Below are 20,497 nucleotides of genomic sequence, written 5' to 3'. Positions count from 1 at the left end.
ATTTAGTTACGACAGACAGAGAAGTTTGTAGCCTTCATAATATACATGTTTTAGAATGTTCGTTCAAATCGCAGCAGGGTTTTTATCGCTGTTCATAAATATGAGGCAGAGACATAGTCAACATCATCATTGTTCAGAAGAGGGTGAGACATAGTCAACATCATCATGGTTCAGAAGAGACAGAGACATAGTCAACATCATCATGGTTCAGAAGAGGCAGAGACATAGTCAACATCATCATGGTTCAGAAGAGACAGAGACATAGTCAACATCATCATGGTTCAGAAGAGGGTGAGACAGTCAACATCATCATGGTTCAGAAGAGGCAGAGACATAGTCAACATCATCATGGTTCAGAAGAGACAGAGACATAGTCAACATCATCATGGTTCAGAAGAGACAGAGACATAGTCAACATCATCATGGTTCAGAAGAGGGTGAGACATAGTCAACATCATCATGGTTCAGAAGAGACAGAGACATAGTCAACATCATCATGTTTCAGAAGAGACAGAGACATAGTCAACATCATCATGGTTCAGAAGAGGGTGAGACATAGTCAACATCATCATGGTTCAGAAGAGACAGAGACATAGTCAACATCATCATGGTTCAGAAGAGGGTGAGACATAGTCAACATCATCATGGTTCAGAAGAGACAGAGACATAGTCAACATCATCATGGTTCAGAAGAGACAGAGACATAGTCAACATCATCATGGTTCAGAAGAGACAGAAACATAGCCAACATCATCATGGTTCAGAAGAGACAGAGACATAGCCAACATCATCATGGTTCTGAAGAGGGTGAGACATAGTCAACATCATCATGGTTCAGAAGAGGGTGAGACATAGTCAACATCATCATGGTTCAGAAGAGACAGAGACATAGTCAACATCATCATGGTTCAGAAGAGACAGAGACATAGTCAACATCATCATGGTTCAGAAGAGACAGAGACATAGTCAACATCATCATGGTTCAGAAGAGACAGAGACATAGTCAACATCATCATGGTTCAGAAGAGGGTCAGACATAGTCAACATCATCATGGTTCAGAAGAGGGTGAGACATAGTCAACATCATCATGGTTCAGAAGAGACAGAGACATAGTCAACATCATCATGGTTCAGAAGAGACAGAGACATAGTCAACATCATCATGGTTCAGAAGAGGCAGAGACATAGTCAACATCATCATGGTTCAGAAGAGACAGAGACATAGTCAACATCATCATGGTTCAGAAGAGGGTGAGACATAGTCAACATCATCATGGTTCAGAAGAGGCAGAGACATAGTCAACATCATCATGGTTCAGAAGACGGTCAGACATAGTCAACATCATCATGGTTCAGAAGAGGGTCAGACATAGTCAACATCATCATGGTTCAGAAGAGACAGAGACATAGTCAACATCATCATGGTTCAGAAGAGACAGAGACATAGTCAACATCATCATGGTTCAGAAGAGACAGAGACATAGTCAACATCATCATGGTTCAGAAGAGACAGAGACATAGTCAACATCATCATGGTTCAGAAGAGACAGAGACATAATCAACATCATCATGGTTCAGAAGAGACAGAGACATAGTCAACATCATCATGGTTCAGAAAAGACAGAGACATAGTCAACATCATCATGGTTCAGAAGAGGGTGAGACATAGTCAACATCATCATGGTTCAGAAGAGACAGAGACATAGTCAACATCATCATGGTTCAGAAGAGACAGAGACATAGTCAACATCATCATGGTTCAGAAGAGACAGAGACATAGTCAACATCATCATGGTTCAGAAGAGACAGAGACATAGTCAACATCATCATGGTTCAGAAGAGACAGAGACATAGTCAACATCATCATGGTTCAGAAGAGACAGAGACATAGTCAACATCATCATGGTTCAGAAGAGACAGAGACATAGTCAACATCATCATGGTTCAGAAGAGGGTGAGACATAGTCAACATCATCATGTTTCAGAGAAGACAGAGACATAGTCAACATCATCATGGTTCAGAAGAGGGTGAGACATAGTCAATATCATCATGGTTCAGAAGAGACAGAGACATAGCCAACATCATCATGGTTCAGAAGAGACAGAGACATAGCCAACATCATCATGGTTCTGAAGAGGGTGAGACATAGTCAACATCATCATGGTTCAGAAGAGGGTGAGACATAGTCAACATCATCATGGTTCAGAAGAGACAGAGACATAGTCAACATCATCATGGTTCAGAAAAGACAGAGACATAGTCAACATCATCATGGTTCAGAAGAGGGTCAGACATAGTCAACATCATCATGGTTCAGAAGAGACAGAGACATAGTCAACATCATCATGGTTCAGAAGAGACAGAGACATAGTCAACATCATCATGGTTCAGAAGAGACAGAGACATAGTCAACATCATCATGGTTCAGAAGAGACAGAGACATAGTCAACATCATCATGGTTCAGAAGAGACAGAGACATAGTCAACATCATCATGGTTCAGAAGAGACAGAGACATAGTCAACATCATCATGGTTCAGAAGAGACAGAGACATAGTCAACATCATCATGGTTCAGAAGAGACATAGTCAACATCATCATGGTTCAGAAAAGACAGATACATAGTCAACAGCATCATGGTTCAGAAGAGGGTGAGACATAGTCAACATCATCATGGTTCAGAAGAGGGTCAGACATAGTCAACATCATCATGGTTCAGAAGAGACAGAGACATAGTCAACATCATCATGGTTCAGAAGAGACAGAGACATAGTCAACATCATCATGGTTCAGAAGAGGGTGAGACATAGTCAACATCATCATGGTTCAGAAGAGACAGAGACATAGTCAACATCATCATGGTTCAGAAGAGACAGAGACATAGTCAACATCATCATGGTTCAGAAGAGACAGAGACATAGTCAACATCATCATGGTTCAGAAGAGGGTGAGACATAGTCAACATCATCATGGTTCAGAAGAGACAGAGACATAGTCAACATCATCATGGTTCAGAAGAGGGTGAGACATAGTCAACATCATCATGGTTCAGAAGAGGGTGAGACATAGTCAACATCATCATGGTTCAGAAGAGACAGAGACATAGTCAACATCATCATGGTTCAGAAGAGACATAGTCAACATCATCATGGTTCAGAAAAGACAGATACATAGTCAACATCATCATGGTTCAGAAGAGGCAGAGACATAGTCAACATCATCATGGTTCAGAAGAGGCAGAGACATAGTCAACATCATCATGGTTCAGAAGAGACAGAGACATAGTCAACGTCATGGTTCAGAAGAGGGTGAGACATAGTCAACATCATCATGGTTCAGAAGAGACATAGTCAACATCATCATGGTTCAGAAGAGACAGAGACATAGTCAACATCATCATGGTTCAGAAGAGACAGAGACATAGTCAACATCATCATGGTTCAGAAGAGGGAGAGACATAGTCAACATCATCATGGTTCAGAAGAGACATAGTCAACATCATCATGGTTCAGAAAAGACAGAGACATAGTCAACATCATCATGGTTCAGAAGAGGGTGAGACATAGTCAACATCATCATGGTTCAGAAGAGGGTCAGACATAGTCAACATCATCATGGTTCAGAAGAGACAGAGACATAGTCAACATCATCATGGTTCAGAAGAGACAGAGACATAGTCAACATCATCATGGTTCAGAAGAGGCAGAGACATAGTCAACATCATCATGGTTCAGAAGAGACAGAGACATAGTCAACATCATCATGGTTCAGAAGAGGCAGAGACATAGTCAACATCATCATGGTTCAGAAGAGACAGAGACATAGTCAACATCATCATGGTTCAGAAGAGGCAGAGACATAGTCAACATCATCATGGTTCAGAAGAGGGTGAGACATAGTCAACATCATCATGGTTCAGAAGAGGCAGAGACATAGTCAACATCATCATGGTTCAGAAGAGGGTGAGACATAGTCAACATCATCATGGTTCAGAAGAGGGTGAGACATAGTCAACATCATCATGGTTTAGAAGAGGGTGAGACATAGTCAACATCATCATGGTTCAGAAGAGGGTGAGACATAGTCAACATCATCATGGTTCAGAAGAGACAGAGACATAGTCAACATCATCATGGTTCAGAAGAGACAGAGACATAGTCAACATCATCATGGTTCAGAAGAGACAGAGACATAGTCAACATCATCATGGTTCAGAAAAGACAGAGACATAGTCAACATCATCATGGTTCAGAAGAGACAGAGACATAGTCAACATCATCATGGTTCAGAAGAGACAGAGACATAGTCAACATCATCATGGTTCAGAAGAGACAGAGACATAGTCAACATCATCATGGTTCAGAAGAGACAGAGACATAGTCAACATCATCATGGTTCAGAAGAGACAGAGACATAGTCAACATCATCATGGTTCAGAAGAGACAGAGACATAGTCAACATCATCATGGTTCAGAAGAGACAGAGACATAGTCAACATCATCATGGTTCAGAAGAGACAGAGACATAGTCAACATCATCATGGTTCAGAAGAGGGTGAGACATAGTCAACATCATCATGGTTCAGAAGAGACAGAGACATAGTCAACATCATCATGGTTCAGAAGAGACAGAGACATAGTCAACATCATCATGGTTCAGAAGAGACAGAGACATAGTCAACATCATCATGGTTCAGAAGAGACAGAGACATAGTCAACATCATCATGGTTCAGAAGAGACAGAGACATAGTCAACATCATCATGGTTCAGAAGAGACAGAGACATAGTCAACATCATCATGGTTCAGAAGAGACAGAGACATAGTCAACATCATCATGGTTCAGAAGAGGCAGAGACATAGTCAACATCATCATGGTTCAGAAGAGACAGAGACATAGTCAACATCATCATGGTTCAGAAGAGGGAGAGACATAGTCAACATCATCATGGTTCAGAAGAGGGTGAGACATAGTCAACATCATCATGGTTCAGAAGAGACAGAGACATAGTCAACATCATCATGGTTCAGAAGAGACAGAGACATAGTCAACATCATCATGGTTCAGAAGAGGGTGAGACATAGTCAACATCATCATGGTTCAGAAGAGACAGAGACATAGTCAACATCATCATGGTTCAGAAGAGGGTGAGACATAGTCAACATCATCATGGTTCAGAAGAGGGTGAGACATAGTCAACATCATCATGGTTCAGAAGAGGGTGAGACATAGTCAACATCATCATGGTTCAGAAGAGACAGAGACATAGTCAACATCATCATGGTTCAGAAGAGACATAGTCAACATCATCATGGTTCAGAAAAGACAGATACATAGTCAACATCATCATGGTTCAGAAGAGGCAGAGACATAGTCAACATCATCATGGTTCAGAAGAGGCAGAGACATAGTCAACATCATCATGGTTCAGAAGAGACAGAGACATAGTCAACATCATGGTTCAGAAGAGGGTGAGACATAGTCAACATCATCATGGTTCAGAAGAGACATAGTCAACATCATCATGGTTCAGAAGAGACAGAGACATAGTCAACATCATCATGGTTCAGAAGAGGCAGAGACATAGTCAACATCATCATGGTTCAGAAGAGACAGAGACATAGTCAACATCATCATGGTTCAGAAGAGACAGAGACATAGTCAACATCATCATGGTTCAGAAGAGGCAGAGACATAGTCAACATCATCATGGTTCAGAAGAGGGTGAGACATAGTCAACATCATCATGGTTCAGAAGAGGCAGAGACATAGTCAACATCATCATGGTTCAGAAGAGGGTGAGACATAGTCAACATCATCATTGTTCAGAAGAGGGAGAGACATAGTCAACATCATCATGGTTTAGAAGAGGGTGAGACATAGTCAACATCATCATGGTTCAGAAGAGGGTGAGACATAGTCAACATCATCATGGTTCAGAAGAGACAGAGACATAGTCAACATCATCATGGTTCAGAAGAGACAGAGACATAGTCAACATCATCATGGTTCAGAAGAGACAGAGACATAGTCAACATCATCATGGTTCAGAAGAGACAGAGACATAGTCAACATCATCATGGTTCAGAAGAGACAGAGACATAGTCAACATCATCATGGTTCAGAAGAGACAGAGACATAGTCAACATCATCATGGTTCAGAAGAGACAGAGACATAGTCAACATCATCATGGTTCAGAAGAGACAGAGACATAGTCAACATCATCATGGTTCAGAAGAGACAGAGACATAGTCAACATCATCATGGTTCAGAAGAGGTCGAATAAAGAGTGAAATATGGAGGGGGAGTCAATGGTGGAAAAAGTACCCAATTGTCATACTTGAGTAAAAGTAAAGATACTGTAATAGAAAATGACTCAAGTGAAAGTACCCCGTCTAAAAGTATTTGGTTTGAAATTTTCTTAAGTATGAATCATTTCAGATTCCTTATTATGCAAACCAGACGGCACCGGTTTCTTTTTTAAATGTATGGATAGCCAGGGACACACGGCAACACTCAAACATAATTTACAAACAAAGCATGTGTGTTTAGTGAGTCCGCCAGATCAGAGGCACTAGAGATGACCAGGGATGTTCTCTTGATAAGTGCATGAATGGACCATTTTCCCGTCCTGCTAAGCATTCAAATTGTAACGAGTGCTTTTGGGTTTCAGGGAAAATATATGGAGTAAAAAGTACATTATTTTCTTTAGGAATGTAGTGAAGTTAAAGTAAACATTGTCAAAAATAGTATAGTACAGACCAAAAAACTACTTAAAGTGTTTTTAATTAAGTACTTTACACAACTGGGTGGGGGTGTGAGCAGTAGCTACGTTAGAAAAATGTATGTGTGCGTAAAATAACACGTGCAGAACGTGATCTGGATCCTTAGCTTTAAGAATGAATTTTCCGTGGGGTGTGGGCAAAAAACTCTGTATCCATAGCCACAGCCTACGTTTTAAATGTTGGGATTGGGGAATGAGTTTGGAGCTTTTCTTTCAGTTTGTTGATGTAGTGTCCTAGTTGGGTGGAGATGATCCTGTTCAACAGTTGAATATGTTAATCTCTGTTTTTATGGTAATACATTTATGTAAGTTATACGCTAATTGTATGTTAATTATATTCTGGATCTGTAAATACAGAATCAACTCAAGCATTCTCAAGTACTGTTACTGAGGGGTTATTATCTATGTACCACATTTCCTCTAAACATGCATTGACCTCCCCTTTATGTAGAAAAAGTAGCTGTGATGGCAGCAATTCTGCTTATCTTTCTTGCTTGAGAGTATCCAAACTATACTTTTCACAAAACCAGTCGCCCAGGTTTAGCAGTGAATGAAAGTATATTCTTACATTTGTAGAAATCCTCATCTAAGTTCATCTTGTATCTAGATATGCAGTGTCTAGATACTGGTGCTATCTCTTACTCTGAAACAATACATTCACACTGTGCAAGACAAGGGACTATCACAGACATCAGAACTTTCACTCAGTGATGAAGGCATTCTTGTTTACTGTACATTACACAATACAATGCTAACAACTTTTAAATATGGTTTCAAGGCATGCAAAGTATAGCATAAATAGATACAATTTTGTAAGTCTCAAAATAATCTATAATTATTGGTAACCTATGTGAACTACACAATCTGGTGAATGCTCGCTTATAACATACAGTGCTTTCAGAAAGTATTCACACCCCTTGACTCCCCCCCCCCCCCTCAAAATAAAAACTGTTACAGCCTGAATTTGGATGAAAATGTATTCAATTGAGATATTGTGTCACTGGCCAACACACAATACCCCATAATGTCAAAATAGAATTATGTTTTTAGATTTTTTTTGGTGCAATTTAGCAAATTAATAAAAAATGCAAACCCTTTGTTATTGCAAGCCTAAATAAGTTCAGGAGTAAAGATTTGCTTAACAAGTGACAAATTAAGTTGTATGGACTTACTTACTCTGTGTGCAATAATAGTGTTTATCAGAATTCTTTAATGACTACCTCATCTCTGTACCCCACACATACAATTATCTGTAAGGTCGTTCAGTCGAGCAGTGAATTTCAAACACAGATTCAATCACAAAGTTCAGGTAGGTTTTCCAACGCCTCGCAAAGAAGGGCACCTATTGGTAGAAGGGTAAAAAAAAGTTTGGTGAAGTTATTAATTACACTTTGAATGGTGTATAAATACACCCAGTCACTACAAATATGTCACTACAAACATACAGGCGTCCTTCCAACCACTCAGGAAAAAACGCTCAGGAATTTCACCATGAGGCGAATGGTGACTTTAAAACCGCTACAGAGTTTAATTGCTGTGATAGGAGGAAACAGAGGATTGATCAACAATGTTATTAGTTACTCCACAATACTAACCTAAATCACAGTGAATTTTCTCTCAAGTGGACTTTAACCTCTCTGTCGTCTACGCTTTCAAAGGACTGTACTTTATCAAACCATTAGACTCACTGTAGTTAATACAACACCCGTATTGTACCCTAATTGTTTCTGTCGGTCATCGTCTGAGCTGCATGCAATTTGGAGAATGTCTTTGTGTTTCCACATAGTTTTGTGGGTGCTCACATTGGATGTGTTTGCCCACATAGCCTCATATGGAAGGGTTTCTGTTCACCAAGACTGAATAGAATTGTGGCCAAAGGGCATACATATGCTACATTGCATTGATGTATTGGTATGGTTACCAATCAAAAGTGGGAATACTACTGTACATATAAGACATCTTAATCCACTACACCCTTGTGGTTGATATGGTGTATGCCTACTCTAAAGCATCAGTGTATCAGATGAGTGAGTCACAGGTACTGTGACACTCCAGACCTGGTGTTGCCTCACACACACAAAGTTAATGTTTCATACACAGAGGCCGTACACAGCCATACAGGAAATCTATGTAGCCACCCTATCATTATGGAAAAGTCCATGTAGTAAATGCCAATATGTGTACTTGACTTCATATGTATTGTGGTGAGTACTTGTGTGCATGTTTGAACTGTGTGTGGTTGTCGTGTGTGTGCAAGCATGTGCATGACCTTCTTGTTGCAGATTGGTGTTGCCCAATGGAGGCTGTGTGTGTACAATAACTCATATCTTTAATATATCCCTGTTGTAGACTATTGGGGAGAGTCTAATTACAGTGAAATCATGGACTTGCATCTGGGCGGTATGTATTTCAAATCTGTCGCTTCCAAATAATTAACAGCTAACCCACCTATATCTGTCTTTCCCTTCTATAGTACTGGTCTGGAGCTTGTTTCCCCTTAGCTACGTCCCCTGCTGCGGCAGTAGCCGACTCACCCTCAGATCCCTCCAGTATCACTTCTAATAGACACGTAGCACACACACAGAAAGATCACACACTTTTTTCCCCTTTTCTTGTTAAGATCATTTTCACACACTCTTTTATCATTTTAATGTTAATTTCACTGCATTGATTACATCAGTGGTTCCCAAACAGTGGGGCGTTAAATGTACTCTTGATAGTTGTAATAGTAGAATGTGCAAGGTGTAATTTCGAAATTAGGTAGTACATCATCAGTTCCTCTTGTCATGTCAGTCATTGTATACCTTACTTAGAGAGCTATTTATAACTTGTCAGAAATCTCCAGATCATGTAGCCCATGTCAACTAATGTTTGTTTTTTTTGCCCATAAATATTGTTGTAATTTTTTGGGTCACAAAATGTATAGAATTGCAAGAAAATTTGCTTTAAAACTGAACAGTTTTCTTTGCACCTCATGGCAAAATGTGTAGAATTGCAGGAAATACACATGGCACTTGCACGGCATGTTCCCCAATGCTGGAAGGGGCCCTGAGTGGAAAAAGTTTGGGAACCCCTGGATTACATAATAACATCTATGCATTGGAATAGTGTACAAGTATAATAACTATGAAAGCATTTTGTAAAAAACACACACATGCTAACACATAACACACCTATTTATGATAATGTTAAAGTAGAACCACACACACACACACCTACCCAACTGGAAAATAGTGCACCCTGCCCCTTACTGACCCCAAAACTCCTAACTAAACTCCTGGCCCTTGACTAGCCTTAGAGCTGTGATGCTGTATCCCTGTAGTCCCAGCTCTGGTGCTGCTGTATCCCTGTAGTCCCAGCTCTGGTGCTGCTGTATCCTTGTAGTCCCAGCTCTAGTGCTGCTGTATCCCTGTAGTCCCAGCTCTGGTGCTGCTGTATCCCTGTAGTCCCAGCTCTGGTGCTGCTGTATCCTTGTAGTCCCAGCTCTGGTGCTGCTGTATCCCTGTAGTCCCAGCTCTGGTGCTGCTGTATCCCTGTAGTCCCAGCTCTAGTGCTGCTGTATCCCTGTAGTCCCAGCTCTGGTGCTGCTGTATCCCTGTAGTCCCAGCTCTAGTGCTGCTGTATCCCTGTAGTCCCAGCTCTGGTGCTGCTGTATCCCTGTAGTCCCAGCTCTGGTGCTGCTGTATCCCTGTAGTCCCAGCTCTGGTGCTGCTGTATCCCTGTAGTCCCAGCTCTGGGGCTGCTGTATTCCTGTAGTCCCAGGTCTGCTGCTGCTGTATTCCTGTAGTCCCAGCTCTGCTGCTGCTGTATTCCTGTAGTCCCAGCTCTGCTGCTGCTGTATCCCTGTAGTCCCAGCTCTGGTGCTGCTGTATCCCTGTAGTCCCAGCTCTAGTGCTGCTGTATCCCTGTAGTCCCAGCTCTGGTGCTGCTGTATCCCTGTAGTCCCAGCTCTGGTGCTGCTGTATCCCTGTAGTCCCAGCTCTGGTGCTGCTGTATCCCTGTAGTCCCAGCTCTGGTGCTGCTGTATCCCTGTAGTCCCAGCTCTGGTGCTGCTGTATCCCTGTAGTCCCAGCTCTAGTGCTGCTGTATCCCTGTAGTCCCAGCTCTGGTGCTGCTGTATCCCTGTAGTCCCAGCTCTGGTGCTGCTGTATCCCTGTAGTCCCAGCTCTGGTGCTGCTGTATCCCTGTAGTCCCAGCTCTGGGGCTGCTGTATTCCTGTAGTCCCAGGTCTGCTGCTGCTGTATTCCTGTAGTCCCAGCTATGCTGCTGCTGTATTCCTGTAGTCCCAGCTCTGCTGCTGCTGTATTCCTGTAGTCCCAGCTCTGCTGCTGCTGTATTCCTGTAGTCCCAGCTCTGCTGCTGCTGTATTCCTGTAGTCCCAGCTCTGGTGCTGCTGTATTCCTGTAGTCCCAGCTCTGCTGCTGCTGTATTCCTGTAGTCCCAGCTCTAGTGCTGCTGTATCCCTGTAGTCCCAGCTCTGCTGCTGCTGTATTCCCGTAGTCCCAGCTCTGGTGCTGCTGTATCCCTGTAGTCCCAGCTCTGGTGCTCCTGCTCTTCTGACTCTCCCATACCTGCCCTGTTGCATAACTCCCTGTAATATATGCGTCTGTGCTGAAAAGCAGTGTTTGGTCTTGACCCCTCATAGCTGTCCTGTTCACATTGTGTGTGCCTCCAAAATGGCCTATTCCCTATATATTGCACTACTTTTGACCATGGCCCGATATTGCGTACTACTGGGTACGGGTCGGGGTCCTGTCCCATACAGGGCCATTTGGCAATGGTAAAAAGTAGTGCACTACGTAGGTAATAGGGTGCCATTTTGGATGCTGCCTGTGATTGTCCAAAAGAGTCTGTATTAGTGACCCAGCGTGGATGTGGTGTCTTGACCGTCTGACTGTCCCGCTCTCTGTGATGATGTTGTCGTTGTCACCCATTAGACAGGAGATGGCATGGAGTGTTGTAACACTGGAAAAATCTATCTGGTCATTGTCCCCCAATAGTGTGATCACATTCACTATGGTTCCTCACTGTGGTTTATAGACCCTCGGTACAATTGAATGCAACAATTATAAATGTTTCGTTTCTTGCGTAAATCGCAGCAAGTTAGATGAGGCATCCATTGAAGGTAAGTATTTCTGGAATTGAAGAAAGAGAGACACCATTGACATTTGGTTTGATCTTCCAAACTGAATGCAGTGTGTGTCTGGTGGTCTCAAGCTTCTGGGCTGTGTGGAGGACATTCTGCAACTTTGGCCTGATACAGTGTTACCCTGTGTGGTGAAGTGAATTGGACTGGCTTCCATCTAGCTGGCACTGGCCAAATCATGAACTGAAACACAGGCTATTGAGGGAAGCAGCATGGCTGTGCTGTGTGTGCAGCAGCCCTGCAGGGGGTGCTAAAAGCTAACAAAGGAAACTGCTGTCATGCTCTCGCTTTTGGCCAGCAGAGTTGACTGCAGTGACATCTTATCTATCACTCCATTTACAACCATAATCACCTCAAATAGGCACGCTAGTTTCACAATGATTCTCAATGATTTGGTACTTTACATACACATTATAATCAATAACTGTGGTTTTATGATGAGGTATGAGGCGGAACCATTGCACTTTAAAATCTCACAGCAGTGAGTGTGTGAGACAGCCTATCTTGTTTGAGTGGAGAGTTATGATTCTACTGTGATAGTCTCTTGGGGTTAATTTCACCAGCATTCCATTCTCTCTGAGCTCTTTCACCCAAGTCTCAGACTGTTGAGTACATTGTGTGCATTTCCTGTTGTATCGGTGTATGACAGGGTATGACACCATCCCCTACTCATCGTTTGTCCGATACACTCTCTGATAGAAGGCTCTTCTTCGTTGAGAAACTCAATGACTTTATATCTCCTCTTCACTTTCCAGTTTGTGCCTAGTACAGTGTTTTATCTCTACTCACTATATCCGGTAGACAGTATGACCTCATTATGTGTGAGGACTTTCTCGCGGAGGTTCACACGCATTTGCACAAAAATGCTAATTTGCACTTCAAAAGTAGCCACAACGTCAACAAATACAAGTTATGTTTACCTGGGAGAGCTGAAATATTTTCAAAGATGGAATAATGAACTCTTTCCCGCTTAGATTATTTATCTTCTATTTCTGTAAATCTCAAGTGATGATGAATAAAAAGCTGTTTTTATTTAGATTAATCTAATTTGCAGAGCATTGTCAACACATTACACAACATTGGTATTGTGAAGGCTCCTATATCACCCCATAGAACTCTATGAACACAAAACAGTTCTGCTGAGTTTGAGGAGTATTATTCTGAGTCCATCAGATGAAAGACGAGGATTATTCCCCCGTTCTTTCCAGCCCTTTGTGTTTTCACTCTCTTTTTTTCACCTTCTCTGACCCCACACAACTGATCTCTCTCACCTCCTCTCTACAGGTGCTTTCAGTTCTCTCTCCTCCCCCTAGTGCTCTCATTCTTTTAGATTTTTCTCCTCACTGTTCTTTCTTCCTCATCTTCCCCCCATCTCTCCCTCCCTCCTACACTTCCTCTCACGCTTTATGTCCTCTACACTTTTTTTCTCTGTCTATCACTTCTTCCTCCTCTTCCTTCACCCCACCCCTTGGCACTCTTTCCCTATGTTGTGGAAGTAGTTGAGCCCTTTGTCGGGACCCCTCGCCGAAGACCTATCTCCTTCTGTCCCTGCTGTTCCTCTGAAGGTAACGTAACCTATTGCCTTGCCTGCTGCTGGCTGCTTCAGGTTACCACAGCAACCGACCGCGGGGATCCACGAAGCCGGGCTCCTCCCCCCGGTCTCCTGAAACTCCTCTCCCTCACCCCCCTCCTCTTCCTCCTCCTCTCCCTCTGTGTGTCCAGGCTCAGTAGATTTCCCCAGGATGTCACCGTTCGCTATCTACCATAGTCGTATCACACTGAACATTACACACATTTATGTAGACATTTGTAAACTTGCTGGAACGGTGTAGATGAGAAAATAAGGACAGGACATGTCTATGCGACTTTTGGTTTGTTGAGTTGAGGATGCTCAGAAACCTAGTGCACACCGTCACCAATAGTATTTTTAAATGGTTTATTTACTGTCTTGAATCAATCATGTAACATGGACGCTTCTATAGACCCCCTCCCAGATGAATTTGCCCTTGAGATTAACAGTCTCAGGCAGAAACATATTAGAAACCCCTGAACCCTGGTTAACAACCCAAGTAAGTAAACAACTATTGTGGACACATTTTTCCATCATTCCAAGTAGCTAAAGCTAAAGGGGAAACTACTCTGCTTCGTTGTGTTTTTAATCAAAAGCATGTCCTCTGTTTGCTGTAAAACTAATGGACATGAAAAGCCATCTATCTCCCACTACTGAGTGGTGTAGTCTCTCTATAGTGTGTGACAGCTGCCTGACAGCCTCTCTCTTGACTATAGTGTGTTACAACTAAGACTGTGTGTGACAAGGTTGTCATAAAGAGAGCGATAGACCTACAACTTGTGACACATCTCAGTTTTGCATATTCTACCAATATACAACATTCTGGATCATCTGGTCTACTGTCTCTAACACATGTATGTCTGTGTGAAACTGCTTGAGAATCCTTCTGATCAATGTAAACAAAACATGCCTGTGTGTGTCCTGTGCGATCTGATTTTCAGGCTGGATGTGTGTTATGTTGTTAACTGTGGCTCTTCTCTCCTGTGATCTTGGAACCTGGGCTAAGGGTGGTGGACGAGGCGCAAAGAAAGAGAGGGAGAGGGAAAAGCAAGCACATTGTTGGTTAAGTTAGCAAATCCACCTGTTTCCATCTCCTCTTTGTCATGTCTGAGTTCCTCCGTCTGAGGAACTCCGCTTTGCCTCTCTCTGTCCTTGTCTGTTAATCAGCGAAAGCCGGCAGCAGCACCCGAGAGCACAGCCATTCGATTTTTGTGTGTACTGTGTTTTTCCTTTTTGTTTTGCAAGAAACTCCACCACTCCAGCTAAGTACGTCATGCTGCATCAATGGTTTGCTCCCCAGTGTCTCATTGAAACCGCTTGGCTCCCACCTACGTGCGACAGATGGAAAAATGCTAGCAGACTTTCTATAGCATAGCATGGACTGGCCACCTTTACAGTGGCAGAAGAGTAAAAGTTATTTGGCCGCTGGTCCTTGACTGCAGTAATGCATGCCAAATACCAGTAGATCTAATAGGGGAGTAAGATAGCTTCACTATTGGTCTAAATGACAGATCGGCGCCATCATTTGACCCAGTAGTAGAAGCTATAGGGAGAATTAAATTATTCATAACACAGGTTTTTTGAAACCGCTCTGTATAAATAGGATCTGACAGGATCCTTTATTTCTACTGGTGGTACATTGTTGCATGTTGGGATGTAGAACTTCCATAGAGAGAAACTCTTCTGGTGTTTTATCTCTGTGTAGAACATCCATAGGTTCCCTGAGTACAACATCCTGAGTACAATGTGGTGGAATAGACCATGGTTTTCTGCCCTGTCCCCCTACCTATGGCCCTCTCCGTAAGGGGGACACAAACAGTGGTAGGAGACGACAACTGCTCTGAACATACAGGGGTCCTCTGTAGCACAGTTGGTAGAACATGGTGCTTCCAACACCAGGATAGTGTTTTTGTTTCCCGGGACCACCCGTATGTTAAAAATGTATGCAGGCGGGACTGTAAGTTGCTTTGGATAGAAGTGTCTGCTAAATGGCATATATACTGAACAAAAATATAAACGCAACATGTAACAATTTCAAATATTTTACAGTTCATATAAGGAAATCAATTAAAATGAATTCATTAGGCCTTAATCTATGGATTTCACAACTGGGAATACAGATATGCATCTGTTGGTCACGGATATCTTTTTTTTTAAAGGTAGGGACGTGGTTCAGAAAACCAGTCAGTATTTGGTGTGACCACCATTTGCCTCATGCGACACATCTCATTCGCATAGAGTTGATCAGGCTGTTGATTGTGGCCTGTGGAATGTTGTCCCACTTCTCTTCAATGGCTGTGCGAAGTTGCTTATGGTAGAGAGAAACATTAAATTCTCTGGGCAACAGCTCTGGTGGACATTTCTGCAGTGAGCTTGTCAATTGCACAAATAAAAGGCCACTCTAAAATTTCACATTTTAGAGTGGCCTTTTATTGTCCCCAGCACAGTTTCTTGATATGCCACACCTGTTAGGTGGATGGATTATCTTGGCAAAGGAGAAATCCTCACTAACAGGGATAGAAACAAATTTGTGCACAAAATTTGAGAGAAATAAGCTTTTTGTGCTTATGGAACATTTCTGGTATCTTTTATTTCAGCTCATGAAACATGGGACCAACACTTTACATCTTGCGTTTATATTTCTGTTCAGTGTGTTGTTATTGATTATTATATTACAGTACAATACAGTAGCAAGGGCATCTGTCTCAGAAGTTAGTGATACACAAACTCTCAACTTTGAAACACCTGTTTTTCCCACGCATTTTCCAAAGTTGAAATCTCCTCCACTTCATCTTCTGTGAGGCGTACGGCAAGACCATCCCGACCCCTGGTCAACAGTCCGGCCCAGCCCGGCCCATCATCCCCATTTCGCCATCCATTCCCACAACAAAGACGTCTTGGCTTGGCTGTCATTGCATTGCCTGTGTCAGTGTCTGCATCAGACCCACCTAAAGCCTCCTCTGCCCTGCTGTTTCCCTCACTCCCCTTTCTTTGTTGCTTCTTCTTCCAGGGATGGGCAAAAAGGACGACCCCAAGCTCATGCAGGAGTGGTTCAAACTGGTCCAGGAGAAAAACGCCCTGGTGCGATACGAATCTGAGCTGATGATATTGTGAGTTAACCATTATTATCCTTTGTTATAGGCCTACTGAAGGTGAACTCTGTATCTATATAAGGTGCTGTAACTAGACAGACATCATTTAGACATAGATTGGAGACATCATTTAGACATGAGACATAATTCAGGGCCACAGGTGTAATAGTTGGGCCGTAAGTCTGTCTTTCTGTCCCCCCAGTGCACGAGAACTGGAGCTGGAGGATCGCCAGAGTCGACTGCAGCAGGACCTGAGGGAACGAATGGCAATTGAAGGTGAGGACCGCCAATTTTCAATTCAATAAATCTTTATTTTCCTCGAAGGGCAATTCGTGTGCAGCATTAAAAAATATGAAAGGTGCAGGACCATGGGAAACAACATTCATGGTTTCATCAAATCCTGATTACCTCAGAGTGAGACACTTTTTTCACTTTCCTCTCCATATATGAGTTCTCTACTTATCTGTCCCTCTTTCTCTCTCTTTCATCCCCCTCTCCTCAGACCACCTGAAGACGGAGGTGGAGCTGGCGCAGGAGAAGCACATCCTGAATGAGATGCTAGAGGTGGTGGAGCAGAGAGACTCCCTGGTAGCCCTCCTGGAGGAGCAGAGGCTCAGTGAGAAGGAGGAGGACAAGGACCTGGAGTCTGTCATGCTCTCCAAGGGCTTCAACCTCAACTGGGCCTGAGGAGGAGAGACTAAACTCACCATCCACCGTAACTCAGATAATACACTACCCCTCCTCTGTGTCAGGGCTCAGTGAAGGCCCAACCCACGGTCTCATGCTTGGTCCCAGATAACCCAGCAGAGAATGTGTGCAGAATGGAGTTATCCCATGCTCTGTTGGAGCAGTCTATAATGTTTACATATCTACCCTGCCAACAGCCAGGCATCATTACCTCCAGTGATATCTCCCCTCACTATCAAATCACGGTGGGAGGAGCAACTACAGCCTGGACTTTCTCAGAACTTCAGAAGTTCTTGGAGCAGTTCTCCAGAATGGGGAACTATTGTTTATTATTTATTTTAATCTCAAACACGCAAAGGGAAGAAAGAGGTTAGGTCCTGCTGATGTAAAGGACTTCAATGTATGATACCTGTTTTAATGTACTACATGTGTAGAACACGACATATTAGCAAAGCGGGGGTTTTAGATGAGGGTAGGCCCTTGACCTATTGACTGTTACAGGGTTTCTGTGGGAAGGGGAGGAGTGGTCTCACTCTCATACTAACCTCATAACATACTCTACTATTGTGACTGCTGACTGGGGAGGGACATCCTCTGCTTTAGCTGCCTTTCTCTCCAATTACACATTGGCTTCCACATTCTGAGGCGCCAATAAGGATGAGAATCTAAAAGTCCCATAATTTTTTTGCACAGAGATTCACCTGAAGGGTCAACACTAAGGATCAATGGAATCTGGTCACTTGGTTGTTTTGTATTTATTAGCTTGGTTTGATAGAGAACCTGAATGAACTGTTTTTGGTATTTTCCGTATTCACGGAGGAGAGTGCCTGAACTGGAGGCTCGACGGATTGCACATGTGCTCTCTTTATAACATTGACTGCAAGGAAATCAACTGAACTCCATCACCAAGAAGCCATTGTGTAAGGGGTGGAGGCTGCTGCAGACTCAGAAAAAGATCCTGCATTACATTGTCTTTGACTCTGAAAGTTGTGCTGGTGTGAATAGTTAACCTGTAGCATAGATTCATTGACATATGTACACTTCAGCAAGCAACCCACTTGACACATCTCTTGGTGTCCTAGTTCTGAGTGATCATGTGGCTTCTCCATACCATGCCATTCACCATAAATCACACTGATATTTCATTTTATAATCAGTAGCCCTTATTCAATACTAATTGGCATATACCATGAAAAGTCCTTAGTGTAGGTTAAACAGTGAAGAGAACAACATTAGGGGCAGTGTCTTATTGGGCTTACACAGTATCAATGCATCGTGTTATCATAATACCATAAGTGAACTGACATCACTAACTGGTGTCATGAGACACTTACGTCAGTGGATATGCTTCAATATCGAAGTTCTAAACCACAGAACTCTGGCTTCGCTATCCCTGGTGCTGAGGTACATTACCTGCTTTGGAGCAAGATGCCCTTTTCACTTCTGTTTTAATATTTTATTTTTATTTTTAGTGTTTAAACTTTTATGTATCCCACCAGAGGTACATTTCTATTTGGTGTTTTTTGGTAAAATCCTTTCATACAACTACAGGTTGTCAAACAGCAGTTATGAGTAGAAGTGGAGACAGGAAGGTTGCTCTAAACCACTTCTATTCTGTCAGTCACAGGAGCATGTGCTTTTGTTTGGCGTTTGACCTTACTAGCCTTTCTGCCAAACTGTAAATCTTTGGTTGGTCACAGTTTTATATATTTTTCTGTATTGATAGATACACACAGTGAGAATTTGTGTAAGAATTAAACGGAGCTGTGAATACAAAAAAGTTACATAATTTCAAGGCTGGTTTAGATGGTGTGTGATAAGTTTGACAGATTTTATTGATATTTATAAACATGTGTGCAAAAATGTATCATATGAAAAGAAAAATGAATCCTAATTTTTAAAACTGTATGTTGACACACAACAAATATGTAAATGCTGCTTCATTTAGCCAAAATGCATAGGGTGTTGGATGTATGCTGAAACGGCAATAAAGCAATGCAGTTGTTCATTTAGAAAAGCATGTCTCCTTTTATGGGTAGGCTTCTGTATAAACTTACTACAACTATGATTTTATGATAGAAATGTGAATATTCACCTTAATGACTGTCCTGCATAGTAGGCTACCCTCTGTCAATTCCACTTATTTGGTCTATTCCAGAACTAGCACACCTGATGAAAAGCTGAGCTTCATTATGTGCCCAACTCAAACCAGGAGTGCTTCTTTTGTGGCATATTAAATAAGTGCAACTGTCTCAGAATCTTCCCAACATGTGTTACATGAACCTGGCGACAAATTAATTAAAGGACGTTTTCACTTTTACTGTACGACAAGGGTAAAACCTGGCATTTAGTTTCTTCACACACTGACAGATTTGATCCACTTGCCGGTTGAAAACTCCACTCCGATATGTCTGTGTATCCAGTATTCCAGTGGGGGCATATCTGTAACAAGGGGTGGATGTCTGCAGACGAGACAAAAAAGTTTTTAGACATGCAAGACAGCTGAGCAGAAATGATTGCATCTTGTTTCTGGGACTGTCAGGTAAGATGACCAATGCTGCATGGTATGCATTGCATTGCATTGCATAGTATTTGTTTAAGTTCAATAGTCCATAATAATATATTATAAGGAAAGTTAAAGGAGGCATGTTGCTTCCTTGCGTGAGCTACTGCGGTGATTGTTTGGCCATGCCAAATTCCCAACAGAGGTTTACAGTGGATAGCTACATTTTACACCATTGCAGTGGCGACCCTTAATTCAGGCCAGCTGGGGCTTGCCTGTTTTGCATGTTATTTTGGCATTAATACGTGTCACATATCAGTTTGCACACAATGTAAAAAATAATATATCATTGAATTAATAAAGCTGCGTACAAACATGGTCTCTCTTTTGTTTTCTTGAGTAAGGCAGCTCCAAAATGCAGGTGTTTCAGCCTAGCTCAATGCTTTGTGGTGGTGGGGCAAGCCAGCAGAAAATATGGAGCTGTGATTGGCTCAGTGTTCTGTCACTCATGGGAACACTACGTCACTGCAAAGTCTAAGAGGAGACCTCGAAAATTCTAGCCCTTTGGGTGCTGCCATAGAGTTACAGAAGTGTCCATCCAAGAAGGCTCAAGGTCATTGGCCACGAATAAAATAACATCAAATCACGTTATATGTACAGTAGCTTTGATTGGACTGATCATGTCAACATCATACTTTCAAAATATTAGCTAGCA

The 20,497-nt window shown here is 42.3% G+C and overlaps 1 protein-coding gene across 11 annotated transcripts in view; it reads left to right on the top strand.

The window, feature by feature from the left end:
- The window catches only part of LOC139583966 (protein-methionine sulfoxide oxidase mical3a-like), a 155,487-nt gene extending 135,327 nt beyond the window's left edge, over positions 1-20,160 (top strand). For 3 of the 11 annotated variants that reach the window (XM_071415434.1, XM_071415442.1, XM_071415438.1), the window contains 4 exons: positions 9,134-9,184; positions 16,511-16,610; positions 16,795-16,868; positions 17,095-20,160. In XM_071415434.1, coding sequence (XP_071271535.1) covers positions 9,134-9,184; positions 16,511-16,610; positions 16,795-16,868; positions 17,095-17,279 — 410 coding nt within the window. In that variant the 3' untranslated portion in view covers positions 17,280-20,160. Of the gene's footprint in view, positions 1-9,133; positions 9,185-13,426; positions 13,496-14,506; positions 14,559-16,510; positions 16,611-16,794; positions 16,869-17,094 lie in introns of all 11 variants that reach the window. The other 8 variants (XM_071415437.1, XM_071415436.1, XM_071415441.1 and 5 more) reach the window with 6 other exon arrangements.
- The last annotated feature ends 337 nt before the right edge of the window (positions 20,161-20,497 follow it).

Source organism: Salvelinus alpinus, chromosome 9 (genome assembly GCF_045679555.1).
Source record: "Salvelinus alpinus chromosome 9, SLU_Salpinus.1, whole genome shotgun sequence".
Classification (NCBI taxonomy): domain Eukaryota; kingdom Metazoa; phylum Chordata; class Actinopteri; order Salmoniformes; family Salmonidae; genus Salvelinus; species Salvelinus alpinus.
This window is presented reverse-complemented; position numbering and strand designations above follow the sequence as displayed.